The 23,116-nt window shown below is 39.9% G+C and overlaps 1 protein-coding gene across 1 annotated transcript in view; it reads left to right on the forward strand.

The window, feature by feature from the left end:
• Positions 1 to 14,078, forward strand: part of EGF (epidermal growth factor) — a 61,692-nt gene extending 47,614 nt beyond the window's left edge. Inside the window, exons 22-25 of the mRNA XM_075500723.1 lie at positions 2,634 to 2,798; positions 6,275 to 6,377; positions 9,859 to 9,961; positions 11,478 to 14,078. Coding sequence (XP_075356838.1) covers positions 2,634 to 2,798; positions 6,275 to 6,377; positions 9,859 to 9,961; positions 11,478 to 11,698 — 592 coding nt within the window. The 3' untranslated portion in view covers positions 11,699 to 14,078. The remainder of the gene's footprint in view (positions 1 to 2,633; positions 2,799 to 6,274; positions 6,378 to 9,858; positions 9,962 to 11,477) is intronic.
• The last annotated feature ends 9,038 nt before the right edge of the window (positions 14,079 to 23,116 follow it).

Here is a 23,116-nt window from a genome sequence, read left to right on the forward strand (position 1 = left end):
ATTATTGTTTGACTCTGCTCTTTTCTGTAAGTGATCACTGTAAGTTTCTGTTAAGTGGTCCCTCCATTCACACCCATTGCAATTAATAGTAGGATTGGATTTGTTCCCTAAGCACACGGTTCTTTGCTTTGGAAATGTGAGATAAGTTGTTAAAGGACTTGGTGCTCACGGCTTTATGAAAGAGGTGCTTGCCGTCTCTCCTGTACGTATCGTGCTGACTTGTACCTCCCTGTTGGCCTTGCTGTTCATGTGTACCACTCACTGGGATGGAAAAGGACACCTCTGTCTTGTCTTCTCTGATTGGGACCAGGGAGGAGAAGTCTGGTGTCAGCATCTTGCCTTGCAGTTTGAAGAGTCTTGGTCACTGGCAGAAAGGGTACAACATGATGGTCCTCTTAAAAACTGGGAGAGTAGCAATGGAACCTCAAAAACGAGACCTCCTTCCTCCTGTCGATACTTTTGTGAAGCCTAATTCCAGTTTCTCCAAATGCAGTTACTGATAAAAGCAAAAAGAATCTCATGTTTCCAGAAGTCAGCCTTGGCCTGGTCAATGTGACAGCCTAGTCCCATGGGGTGATAATTTCTTCAAAATCATTAGTGCTGGAGTTTAATTGTGTAACTTGATTATATTTGAATCTGTGTTATATCTTTCTTCAAAATCAAGCATACAAGTGTTTACAGTGCGACAAACCAATACCTGCCTCGTCCCCTGGGGTCTCACCTGGTAAGTGAGGACCCGTTCCGTAGTAGGCAAATCTCCCTCTGTGTCTCAGTAACTTGGGTGGCCCTGGTATAACCCTGGAGTGAGAAGAGCAAGCTTTGTGCTGAAGGATTTCTTTGACCCACCATTCCCCCAGATCTTCCTTGTACTGCACTGCAGGAACCTCTGTGCCAGGCCGTTCCTGCAAGCACTGTCAAATCCTAGGCTTTCTTATTTTTAAATATGAGTGGTCTCACCTGCCTACAGACCTCTGTACCTGCAGGAATATGAAAAGAATGTATCTCATGTACATACATGGGAATTAAGTGGATGCTTTGTGCTATGGATTTCCTAGGCTCAGAAAAGCCCTTGGGCAAAGCCATTACAGGAGATGGACTCATGGTCATCTCTGATATTTGTTATAAGTTTTTAGCGTAAATTTTAGAGGCATTGAAAACTATCTTTTTTCACCTCATTGAGTTTCTCCTATTGAAACTGAAAAGTCTACAACTGCAGAACTTTCAAATTGGATCACAGCTTTTTTTCTTTTATTTGTTAGATGTTAGTGCTTAGTAAGAATCCAAATGTATGTATTCTTCAATGCTGGAAGTGGAAGCCGTTCAAAAAATTAAGAAGCAACCGTGCTTAGCCTTGTTCGTGGGAGCCAGGGTTTGTGTGTGGAAATTGCTGAATTCTCACTAGATGGCAGCATTCATTCATGTAGGCTGTAATATATTAAATACCAAAACGAAATAATGGAAAAATGTTATCTAGCAAAAATCACGTACCAAATGTGATTTGTATTTGAATTAATAAAAGCTCTTATGCTAGAAAGTAGATCTTCTAGCTTGCTTGGAATTTATTGTGAACTTACATTAAAAAATTAGCATTTTTCTGCCTTCCAACATATATGCATTCTAATTTGTGACAGAGGGAGAGTGCTTGTGCCTGATTTAATAATGAATGCTGATAGAACGTTTTCAGGACATTAGGTAAAAGCTGCTGCAGGTCAAATCCTGCTTGCTTTGCTCATTTGACTAGCTCTTTTGACTTCAGTAAAAATAGACCAATAAGAATTGTGAGAAGGATTTGAGCCTATGTTGCTGAGAGTTTGTTATGAATTGAGTAGACTTTTCATTTTTTATGTTTATTATTTCCTTTTTTACGTCTCTCACTTTGGACAGTAAAACTAGGCTGAGATCCTTTCTGATGTATTTCTCACTTTCTAGTATTTTGATTTGAGGGTTTCGTGCACTGATAAGATATTTCTATGTTTTATGTTGGGTTTCTATGGGTTGGGTTTATATTTCTATGGGTTGGGTTTATATTTCTATTTTTATGTTGAGTTTATATTTCTATGTTGGGTTTTACAGTGGTAAAAACAAACAAATAAACAAAAACTGCCTACAGAAGCAGCTTGTATTAAAACTCAATTATGAAGATATTTCTAACCCATACAGGGTTTTTTTAAACACTTTCATTTGTCTTTTATTTTATGTAAGGATTCAGATTAAAATTTGATTCCCTTAACCAAATCACTCTGAAAATATGAGTACATCCTATATTGCCTATTTCAAAGAAAGGGAAGCTTGCTGCTGGAAACAGTTAAATGGAAAATCTTAGGGAAACACTAATCACACAGCAGGAATTAAAAGAAAATGATTTTTTCTATTCTTTACCCATTAGAATCTGGAAATTATAATCTTGCTATATAATTCTATAGCTTTACAGTAAAAAAAGACTTTAAATATTGAATTCTACAGGTTTTGACAGCTATTCCTTTAAAGTCATTTTATCTTCACCACTACTAAATTCAACCAGATATTTCCGTAGTGGTTGCCAATGGTAAATCAATACACAAGGTGACTGAAGTGATGATCTGGGGTTTTTCCTCCGCTGCGAGTTACAAAGTGTGTTCACTTCCTTTTGGCAGCTGTGTGACGGGCTACGTTGGGGAGCGGTGCCAGTTCAGCGATCTGGAGTGGTGGGAGCAGCAGCACGCTGAGCGGGTGAAGATGCGGAACATCACCATTGCAGTGTGCGTAGCAGTGCTGGTCCTCCTGCTCCTGCTGGGCTCCCTGGCCGCCTACTGCCACAGGTAGTGCTTCCAAACAGGTGCTGTGAACGTGGGACTGAGGTGCTGCTGGCTTTCACAGAGGGCTCATGGTGAAGTACGTGAGCTGTTCCTCAGCTGGTGGAAATCGCCGTATCATCCTTGCTACTCTTTTGCCTTTCAGTAATTGGGTCTATGAATAATTCCGAAAGTTCTGGCATGTCCCTCGCCTGCAGTACTCGCATTGGTGTTAGTGAGTGACTTGTGTCTGGGGGGAAGAAGAATAGACCTTATTAGGTTTGAAGAGGAGCCATAATTTGTATTGATGAGAGAGTTCTGGAGCATGCTATTTACTTCTTCCTTGGTTTCCATTAAGAGCTCTAGATGTCTGAAACTGTCATGGTAGGGTTTGGCTCTACTCTGCTGGCTATCCCATTAGTTTGGTTTTGCTTCTCTTTCAGTGTAGAGTAGCACCTGAAAGTTTCCTTGTCATTGAGAAAAGCAGCATACTAACTTTCCAATAGCAAACTTCCACAGTGATGCCTCCAGCAATGAATGTGAAAGCAGTTTCCCTGGCAATAGAAAGAGTAAAAATCAGGGACGTGAGCCTAAGGCACATCTGTTGTAAAAGTACTCGCTGGCATTTTCCATGGCTGTAATGAATTGTGGCAAAAAGAATCTCTACAGTCACTATTTAAGAACCCAGTCTGATGTGAAATTAAATGTCATCGATGTCCCTTGGACTGGAAAGTATTCAGCATTTAATAAGTTAGTCTTTTGGCCATGACCTTGGCAGATAACTCTTCTCAGAGGCTCTTGTTTAAATGCATATTTATATTTTAAAGTAAACAACAAAAAACCAAACAGCAGCCAAATCAAGAGTTTCCTGCTGCATGCCAACCTGCCCTCTGTGTGCAGGGGTTTTGTTTGTGGTTTACGTTAATTTTAAAATTAGACCCTCCCAGGCATAAAAAGTTAAGCTACAAAAGAAGTTAACCATGGAAGCTAATATTTTTCATTCTTATTTAATGGTTCCTAGCATATTTAGTCCATAAAAGTAGAGAAGCTCCCACGTTTCTTATTTTCTATTAACTAATGGTAGAGGTCCAGAATTAAAGCTAAGCGCAGCCTAGTTTGTTCTCATGACCTGGGATTCAGAAGGTAATCAGGGGAATGATACATACAGAATAGACAAATTGTGAGATTCTTGTATTTTCCATATATGTCATATAAACTGTCATGAAAAATAGCCAGAATATGGCTGGTTTTAAGGTGTGAAGATATTAATTCTCTTCCCTTCCTCTCTCTTTTGTCATTTCTCCCTGATTTACCTTTTTTTCTTGCCAAATGCTTTTGATCAATGTAATTATTTACCCTGACAACAAGTTTTCAATTACATACTTGACTGAATTTGTACTTCAGCTATTACTAGCCTAACTAGATCAAAATGAAATCACTGACATAAAATCCCTATTTAACTAGAGTCTGGAAACCAGTATTTGGGTTGAAATTGCTATACTGCTTTTTCACATGATCTACTGTATTTTGAAATGTACCGATTAAGTCTGTAATAGTTCCTTCCCCTGTAAAATGGAGATGCCTATCTCCTTTTAATTGGAGGAAATGAAGTGGGAGATCTACACCTGCCACTTCGAAAAATGTGTGAACTGGAGGCCAAGAATACCAAAGTATTGTGTTGGTTTGTTCAATGACTGTAGTCTGCTGAAGAGCATTGTGTTATTCTTAATGTTAGGTTTATGTAGTCTGACTGTATAGTATGCCAAGTTTCCTATCTTCCTAGGGAAGCAAGGAAACAGCTCTTTTCCAACAACAAAAAAAAATCTGAATCACAGATTTAACACCCACAATCCCTCCACCTCAATTGGTCAAGGCCGTGCAAAAGTTGACAGTAGGACTGGGATTAGGACTGAGAAATTCCTGGCCTCTTGCCCATGCTAAGTCAACTAGATTTCACTGCCTTGCCTGCTTGTGCTCAGTTGCACACGAAGACTCCCATGCCCGCCAAGTCCATCTGGCATCTGTTACTCTGCGTGCTGTAAAGTAAGATGTAGAATTAGTGATCCTCTTGAGCACGGCATCCCACTGAGGACCATGCCTGTGTGCTGTGTGCAATGGATTTTATAACTCTTGAGTAATGGGCTCGAGTTTTGTCAGTGCTATGAGCTGCAATGCAGAACAGGCACATCCAGGTGACTAAGCATGAACAGCAGCCTCGCCACAGTGTCAGGAAAAGTCAAAATGGACTAATTTACCTTATTTCTCAGCATTCTGCTCTGTGATATACCCTCAGATCTGACACTTATTTGATTTCGTATTAGCAGTCCCAGCCTTCTCCTCTACTGGAGACAATTACTTTTTTTTTTTTCATATTTGAATACACAGGAACATGTTATAGAGAATCTGGGGAGAAAATCCATGGTGGATGCAGGTCTTTCTCATTTCTAGCAAAAAGTAGATTTTATTTACATTGTATTTTCATAAAGGGAGCATATGATAATTATGGGAGATGCACTTTCCCAGTTAGTATATGAATGTGATACAGAAACAAAAGGAAAATTCCTGTTTTCTTTTGTACATGTCTATTAAATTTCATTTAAAATAGATCAAGTAAAAGGATGTTATAACTTGAGACTTCTGGAATTTGAAGAATGTAACATAAATTGTGTTAGCTGACGTCTAGGAGGAGAAAAAACATGTATGTAAAAGTGAGTAAAGAGGTACTGATTTGGATCTCAAGCAGTGTAAATGAGCTCTTTTTCTTATGACCGTGTTTTCTATGTCAGGGCCTATATGGGCTTTTAATACTGCCTTATAAGTGATTGCTGTTTAACTGCAAAAATAACAATTTTTGAATTTATGGAACTAGCCACTTTGAGCTGATTATCTGCATCCTTTTCCAACTCCAGGTTGTACTCTTGGCTTTTTTCCCCCTTGAGCTAATTCTGTTGGTCATGCTTTTTCCTGGAAATGTCTTAGTTCCAAGCTTTTTGAGGTTTTCAGTTTGTTTATTTGATAGTAATTTCTGAAATTGTTGTTTTTCATAAATGATGCAGATGAATGCAGAAGCAACTTTCATAATTGTAACTATCAATGGTGTACAAAAATACAGTCAGATTTTTATTTCTGAGCTTCACCCACGAACACTGTTCATTGTACTGGCTGAAACCTAAATCTTTGTAAGAGGAATGTTTTATAAATAGAATAATACAAGAAAATGGAAGGGAGTAGTTAAAATTATGAGGCCTATTGTTTTTTTCTAATGAATGACCCTTTACAGATGGCACATTAGAACAAACATTTGTTCACTTCTTACCGACTTCTGTCGAGCTGTTTGTTTTAACCACTGTGCGGTAATTGACAGTAATACACCCTTTCAAACCAATGAAAGAATACAAAATATATGTCCCTTCTGTAAATACGTATAGAATAATGTGTGAAAGGAAGCAGCATCTGTTCCTCCCAAAGCAAAATAATTTGTTTCAGCTTTTGTTCTGTTGCAGAAGTCAAAACTTGTATAAGAAGAATCTCTGTGCAGAAGCGATAAGAGATGCCAGCAGCCGTGCTGACAATGAGAACGTGACACCTACTAGCAACAAGTCTCAGGTAACTGTATTAATGTGGAGTGAAGGGGGAAGCAGGAAGGATCAAAGAGTGTTAGGGATCCACTTGAGATTATCCATCAAATAATTCACATCTTAAATATATTAAATAACTGCTAGAGTCATCAAGTGCTTTGCTGTGAACCCTAGTTCATCTTACCTCATTGTTATCCCTCAAAGTTCACAGCTGCCTGGATGTATTGCAACCATTAGCTAGTGTTATTGTTAGCTTTGAACACAACAGTTGGGGAACTGTGTTCTAAATTAAGGAAATGGCAATGTGATGACATGGCATATCACAGAGTTATTTTCACAGGAAAGTATGCCCTCCGTTAAAAAGGCTTCTTGGAAGCCAAGTATTGTGTGCGCTACATGAAATGTTGAACTGTATTTTGGGGGTTGATGAAATTAGATGTCTTTGTATTAGAGGCTGCTGCCTTGTAAAGAAAAACAATTAGGATGTTATCGGGTAGTTTGGGAGGCAGTATAAAATACAAATTTTGCCCTGGTGTAGGTAGAAATGCCATCATGATCTGGCATTGAACTGGCCTGTTTCTGTTGTTGTTTTTGAAGTTGCATCAGACAATTTGGCCCCATAAGATCTGATCTAAGGACCTGATTCTCACTGGCTTTAAATGACATTACACCGCTGGGTGACAGCAATCGAAACTTGAAGTTGGCAAAAGTGACATAATTGGCATCTGTGGCTACTTCTGTGCCCAGTCTGAGACTCCTTTCTCAGAATGGCATGACTTACCCTGAGAGCTCGTCTGCACACACATATCATTCAGCTCTGAACAAGCTGCTGTAATGGAGGTATCACCATACTTGTCCAGGTACCATCACATTAGCTAAGCAGCATACACTCTTCAAAACAAGCACAGTTATGCCAGTGGAAAAGACTACTGGAAGAGTTTATACTTGTATGGGATTGGCAGTAAACTCTAGTGAAGCAGACACCTTTTTACTGGGGTAACTGCACACATGTTTTTCTAGTATAGGTATTACTGCAAAGTTTTAAAGCCTTCGACACCCAACTATAGCTGGAAAGGTACAAGAACAGTGTGCGTAGTAGTCATGGTCACAAAAGAATTTGACTTTAAATGGCCTGAAGTTTGACTCTGCTCCAAACCTTTGAGTCCAGAAAGAGATGAGTTTGTTCTACTTGGGAGTCTGTTTGAGGGTTGAATATAACGGAATATTTATAGTGCAAATCCAAGGATTTTTAATCAACCCGAAGAAGGCCTCGCAAATGGTTTAGATTGACTGTCCGGCAGGATTTGTGAGCAGGTAGCCACTGAAACACATGATCAAACATATGCTGGGAGTGCTGAATTGACTTGACCCTGGTTACGACATATTGTTCCTTAGCTGGTCAGCTGCATACTCTTGTGGAGTTTTTATTACCAGCACTTTGTTGCTCCAGGTGCTGGACAGCAAATGTGCTGAATCGCAGCGATGTCATCATTTGTTCACAGCAGAGACAAAAACCACAGCTTGTGAAATATCTGAGGCTGGGAAAATCAGAAACAGTTGTTGGAACTGAGAACAGCTCGTTGCCTGGGAGCAGTGCTCTAGGAGGCCTGCAGCTCATCAGCTCTGTCCCCACCTGCTGTTGTCGCCACAGTTAATGCTAGTGGTCAATGACATTTTTGCTGAATATAGGAGTAATTAGACAGCAAAGCAGTGGACTGAATCAACAGAAGCAAATCCAACCTACTCATCTATTACACACTCATGTTAAATTTCACCACGCATTCTTGTACTGGGAGACTTCAAATATATTAATAAAGTAATTTATTGCAAATAGGTTGTTGCAGGCTGGAAGAGGAAATCACTGACCCTTTGCTAACTATTGCTGCTTACACAGTAATGGATTCCTGTGGTTTCATGCATGTGATTTTTCTCTGTGCTGATGTAGCCATTGAGTGTTAAGTTCGCTGGGGCTTCATGCATGCATGTGCTCAGGTTAGAAACTGCAGAGTTGCCAAAAAGCAGCAGGAAGTTGTCCATTTCTACTGTTAACCTAAAGTGGATTATTGGGGAGCTTTATGTAAAAAAAGAGATTATACTACATCGCGGTCAGAAAACTCTATAGCTCCTTAGCTCTTAAGGTACTGGAATAGGTTTTTGGGTGCTATTGATTTACACAGCATTAATAATCCTAATGAAGGACTTCATATGGGGACTGGATGATGTGTATGCAGTAACTGTAAAGAGCTCATGAAATTCACTGCTTTTGTAGCCCACAGTGCTACTGCTCATTTGTGAGGCTTGGGAGAGGGAGTGCAAAGACTTTCTTGTTCTTGCCCATCTAGGTTAATGTAGAGGATAATGAGCTTTTACGCTATCACACATATTTAACGCTAGGTATCACGATACTGAAACTATACCTATAAATTGTCCAAGTGTCATTCACTTTTCCCTTTACTTCTGTTCTGCCAGGTGAAGCTACATTTAGCTGAGGGTATGCCTGGGTATTTTTTCACATTTGTATTAGAGTTCCATAAGCCAGGCTAGGTTTGTCCTAGGGGTATGTAAGCCTTGGTAAACTTCTGCACATGCCTGGATTTTGATGTTATTCTGAGACTTTCATCCAGCAAGTGTTGGGCTTTGCACAGTCAAAGATATTTTGCAGAACTGTGTGTAGCTGAATCTCCTCCGGGGGGTCTGTCACATGTGGGTTAGCAGCTGCAAGCCTACAGATTTTATGTAAATGAACTGATGCCTAAATAGTCACACCTGCTACATCTGTGATCTATCCACATAAATCCACCAATTATCCACCTGGACCACTGAATCTGTCAGTCCTTCTGTTGGAACATCTTATTTAGAGGCATTTTCTCTTCTTCCCTGTCTCTGCTCTTTAAACATCCCCCTTTTACTGGGTTTCCCTCTTTCCCTCTATACTATTTCAGCACAGTGCTTGACATGACTTTCCTCTACCCCTGGTTTTTCTTTTTTCCCCCTGGTCTTTTCAGCATGTTCCCCCAGAGGGTCCCGTCTTCTACTTCTGAGGTGTCACTTCCACTGTCACCATGGGATGATGGAATCGCACACCCCAGGTGGTGCCAAGAGCTGGAAAGGGAGGCTCGCTTCCTTCCCTGTGTCTAACAGGATTTTCTGCTGTCTGGTTGCAGATCTCTCTAATACTTTAAAAGCAGCCCTCAGTACTATGGAGAGGGTTGATTTTCATGTGCTTTTGTTCTTGCGTCTGGAAAGGTTGATTTGCAAGGCAAGAGAATGGGTAGTTCTTTACTAGACTGGGACTGCACACTTTCCAAAGAAAGACCAGGGCTGTCATCAACTCGAATGTTTAATTATCTGCAGGGGAAGGGTCATCCCAGAAGCCAGGATGACCTTTTTCCCCCTGCTGTGGTTGGAGTGTGTGGCCTTTCTAGTTTGCCTCTTGGGTTTCAGAAAACTGGTTCATTTTATATTAATTTGGGCTCTGTGTATTTTGTGCATATTGTATGTATTTGCAGTTTGCGGTTGTTAAGGAGTGTAACAGTTCTCTGGAGACTAAAGCGGTTGATCTAATTGAGTGTGAGACAACAGATCCTCATCCTGCCTGTCCTTTGGAATATGGTGAGTAGGATTTACTTCCTTATTATATCTCTCCTCACCTTTGTACCAGCAGGAGCAGCAACTGATAGAGAAGACAGAGAAATCAAAATTATATTTCTGGCCTGTTTATAGCTGCTGTGCACAGCAGAAGCCATGTTTGTATTGCTGTGAAGAGACCATTCAGTCCTTCACTTTGCAGATTATTCATGAGAAATTACACTACAACAATGCTTTCACACTTACAAGAAGCCAGATGCTTCTCGTGATAGTAATAATGCCATATTTTTGCATTTATCTAGAACTTCACAGGTTTGCTTCATAGCAAATGAATTATGATGGGGACTGTATATCCACGGAAAGATATACTTTGACACTCCTTACTCATCCAGGCAGGATAACTGACATGGTGTGAGGAGTCCAGGTCTCCCCAGAAACCTTTTGGCCTGTGGCAGCAACTGCAGTTCTGCTTTTTGTGTTAAACAAAGTGTTTGACTGCTTGGGGAGCGTTTGGTGCTTAAACAAAGATGAGATGAATGAAGGAGATGTGCCTCCCATCCCTGGTGCAAAGTCAGCAGGCAGCACAGAAGCACACAGTGGGCTTCCAGGGCCCACAGGTTACCAGCTGGACCACTCTGAGTTTTAGGAAATGCTACCTTACAGGTGGGAACTGAATCTCCTAATTGCTCAGATGGTGAGAAATGATGGAGAAAGACTGATATCCTTAACCATTTGTCTTATTTACCATATATACCTCCTAACTACAGAAGTTACTAGAGAAACCAGTTTGCATCAGTCATTTAGAAATATGCAAAGACAAATGTTTGAGGATACTCGAATGGGCAGGCATCTTGCAAGATTTTCAAAATTGCCCATCCTGTCATTAGACATATGTTGGGAAGTCACTTTATTCATCAGTAGAAAATATGCCTCACATTTACTTGGTTGCACTAATATTGTGAACATGTGTAGAGCTGTATCGTCCAGTGAAGGAAGCCTGATGTTTCCCATTAGGAGGCTCTGTTTTCATTTATAGTTTTATCAGATGCAGCTATTGGAACAGAAATTTCTCATGATGAGTGTCTGATTTTTTCCTAGTCGAAAATTTTACCAAAAGTGGTTCAATCATTTTAGACAACAAGACTGACAAATAATCTGATGTCTTTTCTAACATGTTAAAGTTCTTATACCATGCCAGTGAATAATTCTAAGATCTTTTGACTTTGGAGCAGGGGCTTTAATTTTGCCAGGCAGGTGGTCTTCCTGTCACAGGCATGCATTTTCCTGTTCTTGTGTATTAAAACAGAAAACCATGAAATTTGCCTAGGACAAGTAATTTCTTAAAATCTGAAGCAAGTTCTTGACGTTGCCTCTTTTTTTGTTCTTTTGACATGAATTGGTTTTGTAATTTTCTGAACTCAATTCTGTGCTTCCTTTCATAGCTTTCCTCTCTCAAAGCTGCCATTAGCTTTCTTTTAGCTTAGTTATTGTGAAGCTTCTCAAACGGCTTTCAGTAATATATATGCGTTTTCTCCAGTAGAAGAACAGCCTATAACATATGACAAAGCAGCAGAGACTTTGGCAGAAGAGGAGAAAGAACCAGGCTGTCAACAAGAGGTTCCTGTTGGTGAGAAGTCGCGTCAGCCCATGGGAGCAGCCCAGGGCCCTCCCCAGGCTCCCTGGAGCATCCACCCCAAGCCCCTGCTGGAAAGGGAGCCCTGCAAGCTTGCCCCAGCCAGCCTCCTGATGCAGCCAGACTAGAAGCAGCCTGGGTTTGAGTGGGAAAAGGAGGAAGGATGAAGTCAGTAGAGAATGGGAACTCATGAAACACTGAAGCAACCCTCGTTTTTTCATTAAAATCTGCTTTAGGAAAAAACACAAATCAAAACAGAACAGAGAAGATCTTGCCACTCCTTCCCTGTCATCTCTGCTTGGAAGAATTACTGTGAGCAATGCATTAGCAATGAGTATTCTATAAGTATCATTTTAAGGGTCGCCGCTGCTAACTTCGTTAACTGCCTGCTAAAAGGACGCTGAGGGGAAAACAGACTAGTGGGTGGTTTGTCCGAGATAAGTATTTTCTAATGGAGTATATTGCAAGTAGTGGTCTTTACACATACACACACCGAGTCCAGAAAACTGCCTAGAAAATGGGCCACAAGCACAACTGCAGAGAAACTGGAATGGAAGATGATGCAGGAAAATGAGTTAAACCCGGATCTTTTTATTAAAATATTGTTCATGGGCACTTTAAGCCTCTCCCCAGCACTGCTGTCAGGCCAGTGTAACTTCTTGGACTTCACCAGAGATATTCTTGTATCTGCTTCTGTAAGTGAGCACCAAATGGGGTCTTGCACTTCTCAGGTTTGGTGGGCTGGAGGATTGTTTGTGAGCATATGGTATTAATGATGGTCACATCTATTAAGTGAGAGGTAACATTTGAGGGGAAAGGTGATTCTTCCATGACATTTTCCAGTCTACGCTGGTCCTTCGGAGCATTACAGGATTGTTTCTGGACTGAAGCAGTGGGCCTGAGTCTGCTTTCAGCCTTGTGAGGAAGCATGTGCTGGAGCTGTCCTTGCCTCACAGAAGCATGGCTGGCAGCAAAACCTGGTCCATTCTATAGGAGTTAGTGTGGGGAAAGAAGTCCAGCCAGTTGCTGCTCCAAAAGAACAGGAGGAGTGGGACAAACAAAAAACCACCTGTTTGGACTGACTTCCATGTAACTGATTTGTGCTGCCTGATAAAATCTATGGGATCAATGGGAAAACAACACCAAATTTTCTTGTAACTGGCTTTCTAACAGCTACAGTTCCCTTCCAGTTATTTACTAGGAACTAACTCACTTATAAAGTTCTGTTGTATACAGAGTTGTAGCTTAGTTGTTTATCATCTCAAGTGATTTTCACCACTGGTCTTGACTCCTTAAGGCTGTTTTCAGAAGGTTTTGGAAGATATCTAGAAATCAGCTATATTACTAATAAAGTTTTAATTGTAGGGGATCTCTCATTCCTCTGTCTCTGAAGCCTACTACTATAACTATCGGACACCTCCTTTGAACTCTGCTACAGTGCCCACCACTAGTGTTCCCTGTAATTCATTAGCTGGATAATAGTGGCAAATGTTATTAATTTGTGTGCTTACCATCCTGCTTTTGGGGTTTTTAGAATCTTGCCAGGAAGCTATGGGATGTTGTCATTTGGTTACCAGGTCTGTAGGCCACTGATTTGAAATAGTACCGAAAGGCTCTTACCTCTTGTCCAAAACAGTTACACACTTGAGTAACTTTGCAGAGTCAGTTCTGATTTATGTTGGTGTAAACAGTAAGAACATTGAGCCCAAGGTATCTGAATTACAATAAATATAATGCTCTGTTGTGTAGAGACTTGAGTTGTCACTTATTTGTTTATCTTCTAAAGTGATTTTTGCTAGTGGTTTTGAATTGCTGAGTCTGTTTTCTAATCACATCAGTTCTGAATTCAGAATAAAATTGTAAAATAGGCATTTCCAGAGGTTAGTCGGAACCAGTAGCAACGAAGACGCATTCTCTTGTGTGAATGGCAACAAGGGTGCTTCCATGGAAAGAGAAGTGGTTGAGGAGAGTTGGCATACTAAACTGTGTTCAGGAGAGGGCAACCACTGGGTTGAACCATAAGTATCTGGTAGATTTTATTTCAAGTTCAGTATAGTTTAATTTCATTAACATTGCTAAAAGCATCTAGTGTGGATTCCCTGGTCTTTCACAGTTCATCATTGATCTTGTGTATTTTGATGGGAAGAGAGTCCAGCTATAAAGGCCCTGATTCAGTAAAGCATTTTATTTCCATGAGAGCTAGACAGTAAAAGGACTTTGATCCCTGCACTATGATTATCTCTGGTGAAGTATGTTTGTGTGCTTAAAATCAAAGTGTTGTGTTGAATGACAGTCAACATTTAGTTGGAATTTTCCCTGCTCAAAGGAAATAAAGATTTGTAACTTTGAATCTTGTCTAGACAAAGGTGTTTCAGACTCCTTACAAACTAGTTTCATATTCTAGCCCGTGTTTTGTTTACTTTGCTTTCCTTCAGTCTAAGGATCTAATTTTAAATTTGATAGTGTTCTTTACAGAATAAGATAGGAAAATCGAGCTTATGTGTTTTTGTAATTAGGGTGTTTTGGGTTTTAAATGTTTCCTAAACTCAGCTCTAAACTCAAAATAATCTTTAGTGTAAAACCTTGAGATGATATTTCAACACAAATATAATATATTTGGTTTATTTGTATGTTTATGAAGCTATTGATTTATAAAATAAAATGAAAAAAGATCCCTGGTGTCCCTCTTGTTTTAAAAGAAGAGAATGCAAAATTCTGCTTTCAGTTAACCCATGTCGTGTTTGTTGATAGCTCCATTGTTTTCATGCAGCCACGGTGTGTAATGTGTTGGTGCAGCAAGTGCAGATATAATGTTTTTTTTTTTTCACTGCTCAGAGAATCTATACTAATGAGGATTATCTTCTGCAGCTCACAGGTAGATCCCAGCTTGAATACGACGGTAAGTTTTTATTTATTATTTTAGTTATATAGCTTCTACTGCTTTATGGGAATATATACTCCTTTTTGTGCACATTTAAATGGCTCTGTTATGAATGTTGCTACTTGTTTGTCTAGAAATATTATCCATGGCTTCACAGTATGTTTGCAAACTGGTCTCCAAGATGTTATTCTCAGGCTTTGCATGCAGATCAGTTGCAGTTGAATGGTTGAATCCTGGAGGATCCTCAGGTTTTTTTGGCTAAACTTTTTTCAGGTATGCAAAAAAACCCCCCAAAACTTTAAAAATTATTAGAGTTTCTGGGTATGTAGCTAACTTAGTATTGACCTCAAATCCTGGGTTTTAAAAATGAAATTAACATGTGTTATATTAAGCTGTTAAAGAGGAATTCAGAAACATGGGGGAAAAAGCTTGACAAGTCCAAAGTGAGAAAACTATTGGGCAATTGTAAAGAACAAGGGAGAAAATGAGTTTGTTTAGTTTAGTAAATCCTGACTTTATTGAAATTGACATTTCAATTCCCTAAAGCCGTATTTTCATTGTAAACAAGTGAGGAATGATTCATGCTCATTCATAATGAACATAGGCAATGCAACGGTTCCTAGTCATAGGAATGCATGACACATCTCATTTTAAGTCCCTTTTGCAGTCACTTGCAGCTTTGCAGAAGTTTATCTGTTCAGGCAAAAATTTTCCATCCTGGTAATCTCTTTCAGGATGAAAATATTTCTAAAAAAAATTCTAGGAAAAAAGTAAAAAATGATTCTGAATGGGTAGGGGAAGCCTCTGCCTTGTTAACATATATTGTGTTTTTGTCTTATTTGGAGTCATTTTATCTCATGTTATTTCAGGGTGATGCCTACGCTGTTCAGTTAGTCTTCAGGACACACTTGGTGTTATTGCTTCGCTCCCTGATAACTTGCCATCTTTATCTCTGTGCATGTGAAAAGGAAAGATGTTAGTGGCATTAGAAGCCTCCCCCAGAGCCCCAGGAATGCACCCCAAACACAATCTGCAAGGGTGATAGCCTAAGTTGGCTCACGTTCCTCTGATCTTTTATTGAGACTGCTGTTTAATGCCAGTTTTGATGTGGACCAGGAACAGCCAACTTTGTGAAGACCATTCATCATGGGATTAACTTTCAGGCACTCCTCAGTACTGAGGTGGACTAGATTCAGACCAGTAAAAAGCCTTAGTCCCTTCTAACCAGCCCTAGGGGCCCTCAATATCCTTCAGTTTCCAGGCTTTGGAACTTGACTTTTTGAAGCAACTGCTGCAATAATCATCTATAAAGATGCAGAAGGCCTTTTGTATTGTGACCCTGGCCACTATCATGTCTTCCTCCTCAAGCCTAGGTGTCACAACCAAAATGTCTTCTCCCTACCTACTTTCTTTTTGGAGGGGATGGTTCTGACTCTTTCGTTCCATTAGATACAAGCAGAAGCTAAACTGAAGCCCAGAAGGAATTTCTACACTTCATACTTCAAGACCCTGTAGTCTGGCAGCTGCCTTGTTTCCAGGTAAGAAGTTAGGATATGTCTCCAAGATTGATTTTAAGAACCTCTGAGTCCTAGACCCTTGTTTTTGCTCCCACCCAGTGCTGCATGACACTGTTACCTCTCCAAGCATCCAGCTTTATACCACATGCCTTCCAGGAGCTTCAGTTCACAGATAGTCTTGTCCATGTTACCCCTAATCTGGCCCCATCAGTCTGACTCTCACTGTATGCTCATTATGGGTTATGGGATCCTGTCTGCCAGCCAGTTTTCAGTCCATGTAGCAATATTGGCCTTACCCACATGGCTTTTATCCAAACCAATTTGGAATGATTTTAGAAGTAAGTCAAAGATACCATACAAGGGAATTTCTCCCTTTTATGTGAGCAGCTACTGGAAACAGAGTAGCTGGAGTCCTGGTCCATTAATAAGTCCCCTAGGTATTAATATGATGCAAACAATGAAAAGAATACTTAATAATTTATAAAAGAATTAGCTACTCATGCCCATATAAAAAAGAGATTTATTAAAAAAAACCCCAAACCAACAGTTTAATAGATTCGTAGTTTCATGACCCAGCAATTTTTGTGCAGCTCTGGGCGTTTTATTGATTAAAACCAACAAGTTTTATGTGCTGTATTCAGCCTACAGAACAGTGTGCACATTTTAATGGACATGATCTTTGTTAATATTGATTGCATAAAACAATACATTTGAGTGTGCTGTAATAAATGGAGAGAATGCAGAATTCGTATTTCATTAGTCTATTAACAGTAGTTAGTCATTATGTATGAGCAGTGAAAGTGTACTATATATAAATTTATCCTTTTTTCACTCAAGAAAGAAATAGAAATATTTAGACTAAGATTTTCATGGCCATTTTGCTGTTTTCTTCGTGTTTGCAAAAGAAAGTTGGGCCCAGTTCTGTGCAGCCTTTGTGCAGTATGTGTACCTGTAAATAATAAGAGTTAAGAAGAAGAAACATGTATTTTAAATGGCTCTTGAAAGGTAACCATTTAAAAAAGAAATCAATAAACTAAATACAGCCAGATGCTGAATATCTCACTGGAGATCAAAATCACTAATAATTATGGGAGATTCAAGGATCCCTACAGTATTTGTATGAAATAATAATAGAGTTCAAACTTATTTCCACTGACCTTAGTGTTGCTCATTAAAGGTTTTAGCAGAGACCTGGATACAGTTGCATTCAAGCGAGGTGTTTGGAATTAAAATACAGATAACAGGAAAAAGGTTAATCCAGGTCAAGGGAACAGACCAAAATTGGGATTGCATAAGATTATCGTATCTTTCCTCATTTCTCCAATGGTCAACAGCAGTTAGTTTTAAGTAACACTCCTCTCTGCAAAATCTCCTAAATGAGAGCCTAAACATGGTATTAACTGTCCATTTTTTGGCTTTGTCAGTATCCTTAATCAATGACTATACAATGATTTTTGACCTCTAAGACAATTTTGTTTGCCTAAACCCAGAAATGTGCGAAACGCCACCTCCAGGAGACTGGGATACATAACAAGGCACCCCCTTACTGCTTATTAGGTGCTGTAATCGTAAGAGTTCTTCTCTCCTTTCTCATACCTAATAATGTGTATCAATTGTAGGAAGTGAGTACATCAAAACACACCATGAGCCTATATTCATAACAGCGAGTGAACCATGACCCCAGAGCTGAACACTACCAAATGCTGAGGCAGTTGGATCTGGATCTTATGTACCCTGTGGCTGGATGTAATAATAAACCAAACCTGAAGTCTTCATCCAGCCAGTGGTTCCCTACTCTTCTTCTGGATCCCATATAATATTCCCTCAAAATGCAAATGCAGAGCTTTGTGGCTGAGGATGCTGCTACATTATAAAGTGGTAGTGAGCAATCAGGAGCACTTGGTTCTGTTCCTCACTCCACTACTCATGGGGTGGTGTCAGGCAAATAACTCAGCAGGTCCTTGCAAGCTTCCTCCCCATTTGAAGAAAAAAAGACATGGAAAGAAAGAGAGTGAGAGAAGGACACAAGAATTCTTACCTATATTGTAATAGCTCTCAGTGTGGTGTGTTTTTTGGTCTTTGAAAGAAATTCCCACAGAAGGACTATTCTTATAAACAAAGCTAACCTTAAAATCATCGGACTTGGAATCAAGCTGATTGAGATTTGCTTTTCTTGCTGCTCCAGAGACAGATTAAGACCTGTTTGAAGTGGACACAGTTTTAGCACAGTTGTTAGTGTTGACTCATTTTACACCAGATCTGAATCTAACCCCATTCTCACATTATTATACGCAAAGAGTGGGTATTGTACACCCTAACTCACTCAATATTTTATTTTTGAGTGATGTTAACTAATCTTTCTTGGTAAAACTCAGCCCTTTGTCTAGAGCCTGTTCACCATAGAGTCCAACTTAAATCCTAAAACAGTTAAACTGTGCTAACCTTTTGTGTAGAGGTGAATTCACCCTCTGTTTATACGGATAATGATAAGCAGATCCAGACCTAAGATTTTAGAAATGCTTTACAGAACAGCAGTACTGCAGCTCTGCATCAGGAGGCTTCAATAAGCAAATCACAGGTATGTTTGCCTCAGTGTATATTTTAGGATGAAGGGAGCATTAGAAGCATTTGAATATGTTGGTGCGAGGTCTTCTGATCGGCAGTAACACAAGGCATGCAGTGTGAAGTCTGGTTCAAGAGTCTCTTCAATTAAAGATTTCAACCAAACCCATAGTGCGTAAGCTGGGGTATGTGAATGTGCTGTATACCACCCAGCTTGCTATGAGCAAAGGAGGGAAGGGTGGCTGGGTTCTTTAAACAGTTAGACCTAACAAATGACACTTTTTGAAGTCTTAGGAAAGAATGTGTGCTAGAGTGCACTAATACTGGCAAACAACAGAATAGAAACGGATACGCCAAAAGTTGGCAGATCTTCTCTTGGAATGTAAAGGGGGGTGGGGGAAGAAGCCAAGAATAAAAAGGGTAGGTGTTATTCTTTCCACATGTGTTTATAGAAAAGGGATAGATTTCATGTTTCACCTTTTTCCAGTTTAATGTGTATTTTTTCTTCTGGTTTGGTTTTTGATACTTTTTTTCACCATCTATTGTTCTATTACGGGTCATTCAGCCTTATGTTTAGATGGCTTTGTAACCCAGGTAGTATCCCTCTGCTTCCCATCTGCAAAATCAAAGGGTCATATTTAGTACGCTACTAAGCATTCGCGTTAATCTTGCATGCTGTGCATAGAAAACAAGCATCCACAGTTTGCTTCTTCAAGCCAAAAACAAATGCCCAGAAGGGGCATTCTTGAAAGCCAAACAAATGCCCAGAAGGACAGCAAACATCTTAAATGACAATGGCTGGCAGGTTTCAAATCTCCTCATCATAAAAATAAGAATGAAATAAGGAGTTTAATCATTCTGCAAATGGTCTAGAAGAGCAAGAGGGAACGGAGAAACAGTGGTTAAAGGCAATGGTTCATCAGAACAGACCTTCCTCAAGACACACCTAGATCATCTCTTGTACGACATAAATTCCTGTAAGCTCTTCCTTATAGACCTCTCCTTCGACTATATCCATGTGTGAAACTACCATTTCTGGTGCAATGTTTTGTGGTTCTTTTGTATGCACATTTGTGTGTTTCTGTCTTTACGTTAGCACATAGTAAATTAGTTTAAGGATTTAATAGAACAGATTATGTTATTGTACTAATGGACAACGGATATATCCGAGAAATACCACAAAGCTGAATGTATTGTTCAGAGGAACTAAGCTCTTTCCAAGGGTACAGAGCCTCGTTATTGCCCCAGCCTGTGGATGAATGCAGTCTGAGCTACCTCTGTGGGTTCAGTAGCTCTGGGCAGGGCAGTGATTGAGCCATTCTGAAACCTTTCTTCACATGGGGTTGTGCTTTACATGCGTGCCTACTGTCGCACTCAAGCTAATAGAGAATGTAGATCAAATATCCATACCCTTTTGTAGGTTACCTGTCTGAACTGTATCTACTTACCATATACTGTCTATCTGACTGAGTGACCACCTAGCCCCATTGAAACACACAGATTTATGTAGGAAGACCATGTCTTCTTCACCACCATGGCTAAGAAGCAATATCAATTGCCACTTTCTCAAATGGGAATATCTAAATTTAACACTTTCCATCCTATCAGGTGAAAGGGACACAGGGATGAACTGCTTCAGCATTTCAGATGTTAGATCAAAGTGGCATCCTTCTACTGGTACTCTGAGCTGTAGGATACATTTTTGTTTAAAAGTCTAAAAGGAAAATGTAATTATGAGTGTATGGTTTGTCTTCTTGGCTGCTGGATAGACAAGTGATAGTAAGTTTGTGGTAGCATCTCCCTCTTGCTGAACATATATAATCAGTGTTGAAAAACCTGAGAGGCTGGGTAAATGTATGCAAGATTTCCAGTCACAGCTCCAGTTCTGCAGGGTTTCAGCTTTCAGCTTTTTTTTTTTTTTTTCCTTCAGGACTTTCTGAAAAGCTTTTTCTTGCAGAACTTTGCAGACCACAAGGGTTTGGCTAAGCTTCAGAGAAGAGTCATGTGAATGTATAGGATCATAGCTGAAAGGAACCTGTCGAGGTTCCTTTTAAGTATCTGGTGAATGCCACTGGAGCTCCTGGTTTTGTAGAACTCTCAAATTGTTTTTAGATTTTAAGAGTGTTTTGCATTCATTAGAATTTATTCCTATACTTTGAAACTCCATTTATTTTCTTGGGGAGGGTTTGGGTGTCTAATTTTTAACCAAACTTCTAGCTGAGGGTATGCCTCAGCTGTAGGAGCAGAGAAAAGCCTCAAAAAAAAAGATTGAAATGAATGAGCAAATGCTAGATGTATAGTAGAACACTCACCCCCCCCCCCCCCCCCCAAATGAAAATCCATTTATTCACTAGCAAAGCTGATCAACTGGAAATTACTAAATGTTGCGTTCAAAACTGTCTGTCCAATATTAATTTAACCCCTTTGTTTATGTGCATGACATTGATTTATTTTCTTTGCTCCTATGGATTTTTGCTTCACTTATGAACAAAATGATTTAGAATAGATTTACACTAAAAAATTATTTTGATGCTCAATCCTGATCGTATTTTACCAGCAAAATCCCTGTTGTGGCTTTAGTGAAAGGAAATGTTAAATTCATTTAAACAGAATCTTGGGAATATTAAACCATTTTCAGATAGAGCTTGGATTTGAAAGTTGAGTTCAAACATGCCTGCTTCGCTACACTAACATGACTGTGTAAACTATTAGCAATGATGTTCCGTGTTGTCTCTTCATCCTGCTTTACTACCGCTGTTCAAGTTGCTCCATCAGGAAGCCTCAAAAAGTGGAACTGCCCCTGATACGTCACCGAACTCCAAACCTGTATGCCTGATGTGCTTAGCTTTCAGAAGGGCAATGAGACTTTTGCTGAACCTGTTCACATCTGAGTTGCAGAAGTTAAACACAATGAGTTTAGGAAAGGATGGAGTTCCAGCTTGAACTGTGAATTTCCTGACTTCTGATTAAGACCAGATGCTCGGTATTGTTATAACATAGAGCTTTATAGGTGAATACAGCAATATTTTATTTCATAAATGTGTGCTTTACAACAAATCTAATGGGAATTGTAAAGTAGTACCTGACAATATCAATGTTTAAATGTCCCAGTGTAGCATATTAAAACAATAGTGATTCTTTGCTCATGACACAGCTGAGGTGCAAATCCATATGCTGATACCCTCTGTAAAATGTGTCAGGTGGAAAAGAGAAACACAGTCTCTCAGGACAATATTTCAGGGCCAAATGCAGCCTCTTATGGGATGTCTTTGCAGATCGATTTCTCGGGGCTATGAAAAATAAATGTAAACATTCTTGCAAAAGTCTGTCAGCACTTATGGCTTTGTATTATGTATAACTTCTGTCCATTTATGGCAGAAAGAAACACCACAGTGTGTCATACAGACTTTTCTATATTACATGCTAAATGTTGCATTGGTGTGTCAATGGGATTTCGAAGAAAATCTTGCCTAGCTCAACGTTTACTTTCTTGGAAAGAATTAATTGCACATCCACATCCTTCTCTAATGGGAAAATCCCATGTAAAGCACTTTTTCTTTTTTTTTTTTCTATTTTTCCCCTGTCTCCCTGCTCTGGGCAGGTATGCAAGAAAAGCAAAAGTATTGAGATGCACTCCCAGCCAATAAGTGGTGGAGCTGACCTGGCAGCTGTCAGTCCAGTTGCCGTTCCCCTGCCTGACCTGTTCATGCCAGCGCCAGACCCAGTGGCTCGTACAGGAAATAAGGCTTTAGTTACATCAAGGCTGCTTGAGCTTGGTGCCTCAAGTTTTCACCCTATATTGCGTTTTATAGCAGAGGAAACTGTTGCTTCTGGGGTAAGGCAAGGGCTGGACATACTGTACGTGCAGGGGTCAGAGTGCCATGAGGTGTGGTTTGTGACTGAAACAGCTCTACTGGCAAAAATTCCTCATGTGAGTGCATATACACAAATTAAACTTTCCTTTAATTGGGGCTGGCGGTGAGGTGCGGTGCAAACCTGGCTTTGTCTGCCTGCCTTTCCTTTTTGTTCTTTTGCAGGAGCCGCTCCCTCTGCTTTCATTGGTGTTTCCCCAAACCCAGTATGAACATGAGCATATGAAGGCAGATTTCAAACCCGCAAGCAGGTTAACATGTAAGCAGCAGATTTAAGAGCTATAGTGTTTGTTTACTCCAAAATATTAGAGGAAAAGAACTGACACAAAGCATAAAACACCATTTTTCTTTAGGAAGGAGAGTCAGGATGAAACACCACCATGAAGTGTCTTCCCTATTTCAGAGTTACAGCGGTCAAAATGTTGCAGTTGTTCACCTGTAAAGCTCAATTCCTAAATTGGGCATTAGGCTTTTGTTCCACTTTACAGCTGATATGGCTGAGATGGAAAGTGCTGGAATGGGTTGGTGCCTTCAACCTGTCTCCTGATTTCTGTGCCAGGGAGTCTGTATTTCTATAGGGAGTGCAAATGAAGGCATTATATGGATGAAAGTCTGGATCATCCTGGGCAAGGTCCATCACTGTAACCTTTTGATCTATGGGGAAAAAAAACGTCCCGTTACGTTAGATCGATTTGGTGTTTGTGAAGACATATG

Source organism: Mycteria americana, chromosome 4, assembly GCF_035582795.1.
Source record: "Mycteria americana isolate JAX WOST 10 ecotype Jacksonville Zoo and Gardens chromosome 4, USCA_MyAme_1.0, whole genome shotgun sequence".
NCBI lineage: Eukaryota > Metazoa > Chordata > Aves > Ciconiiformes > Ciconiidae > Mycteria > Mycteria americana.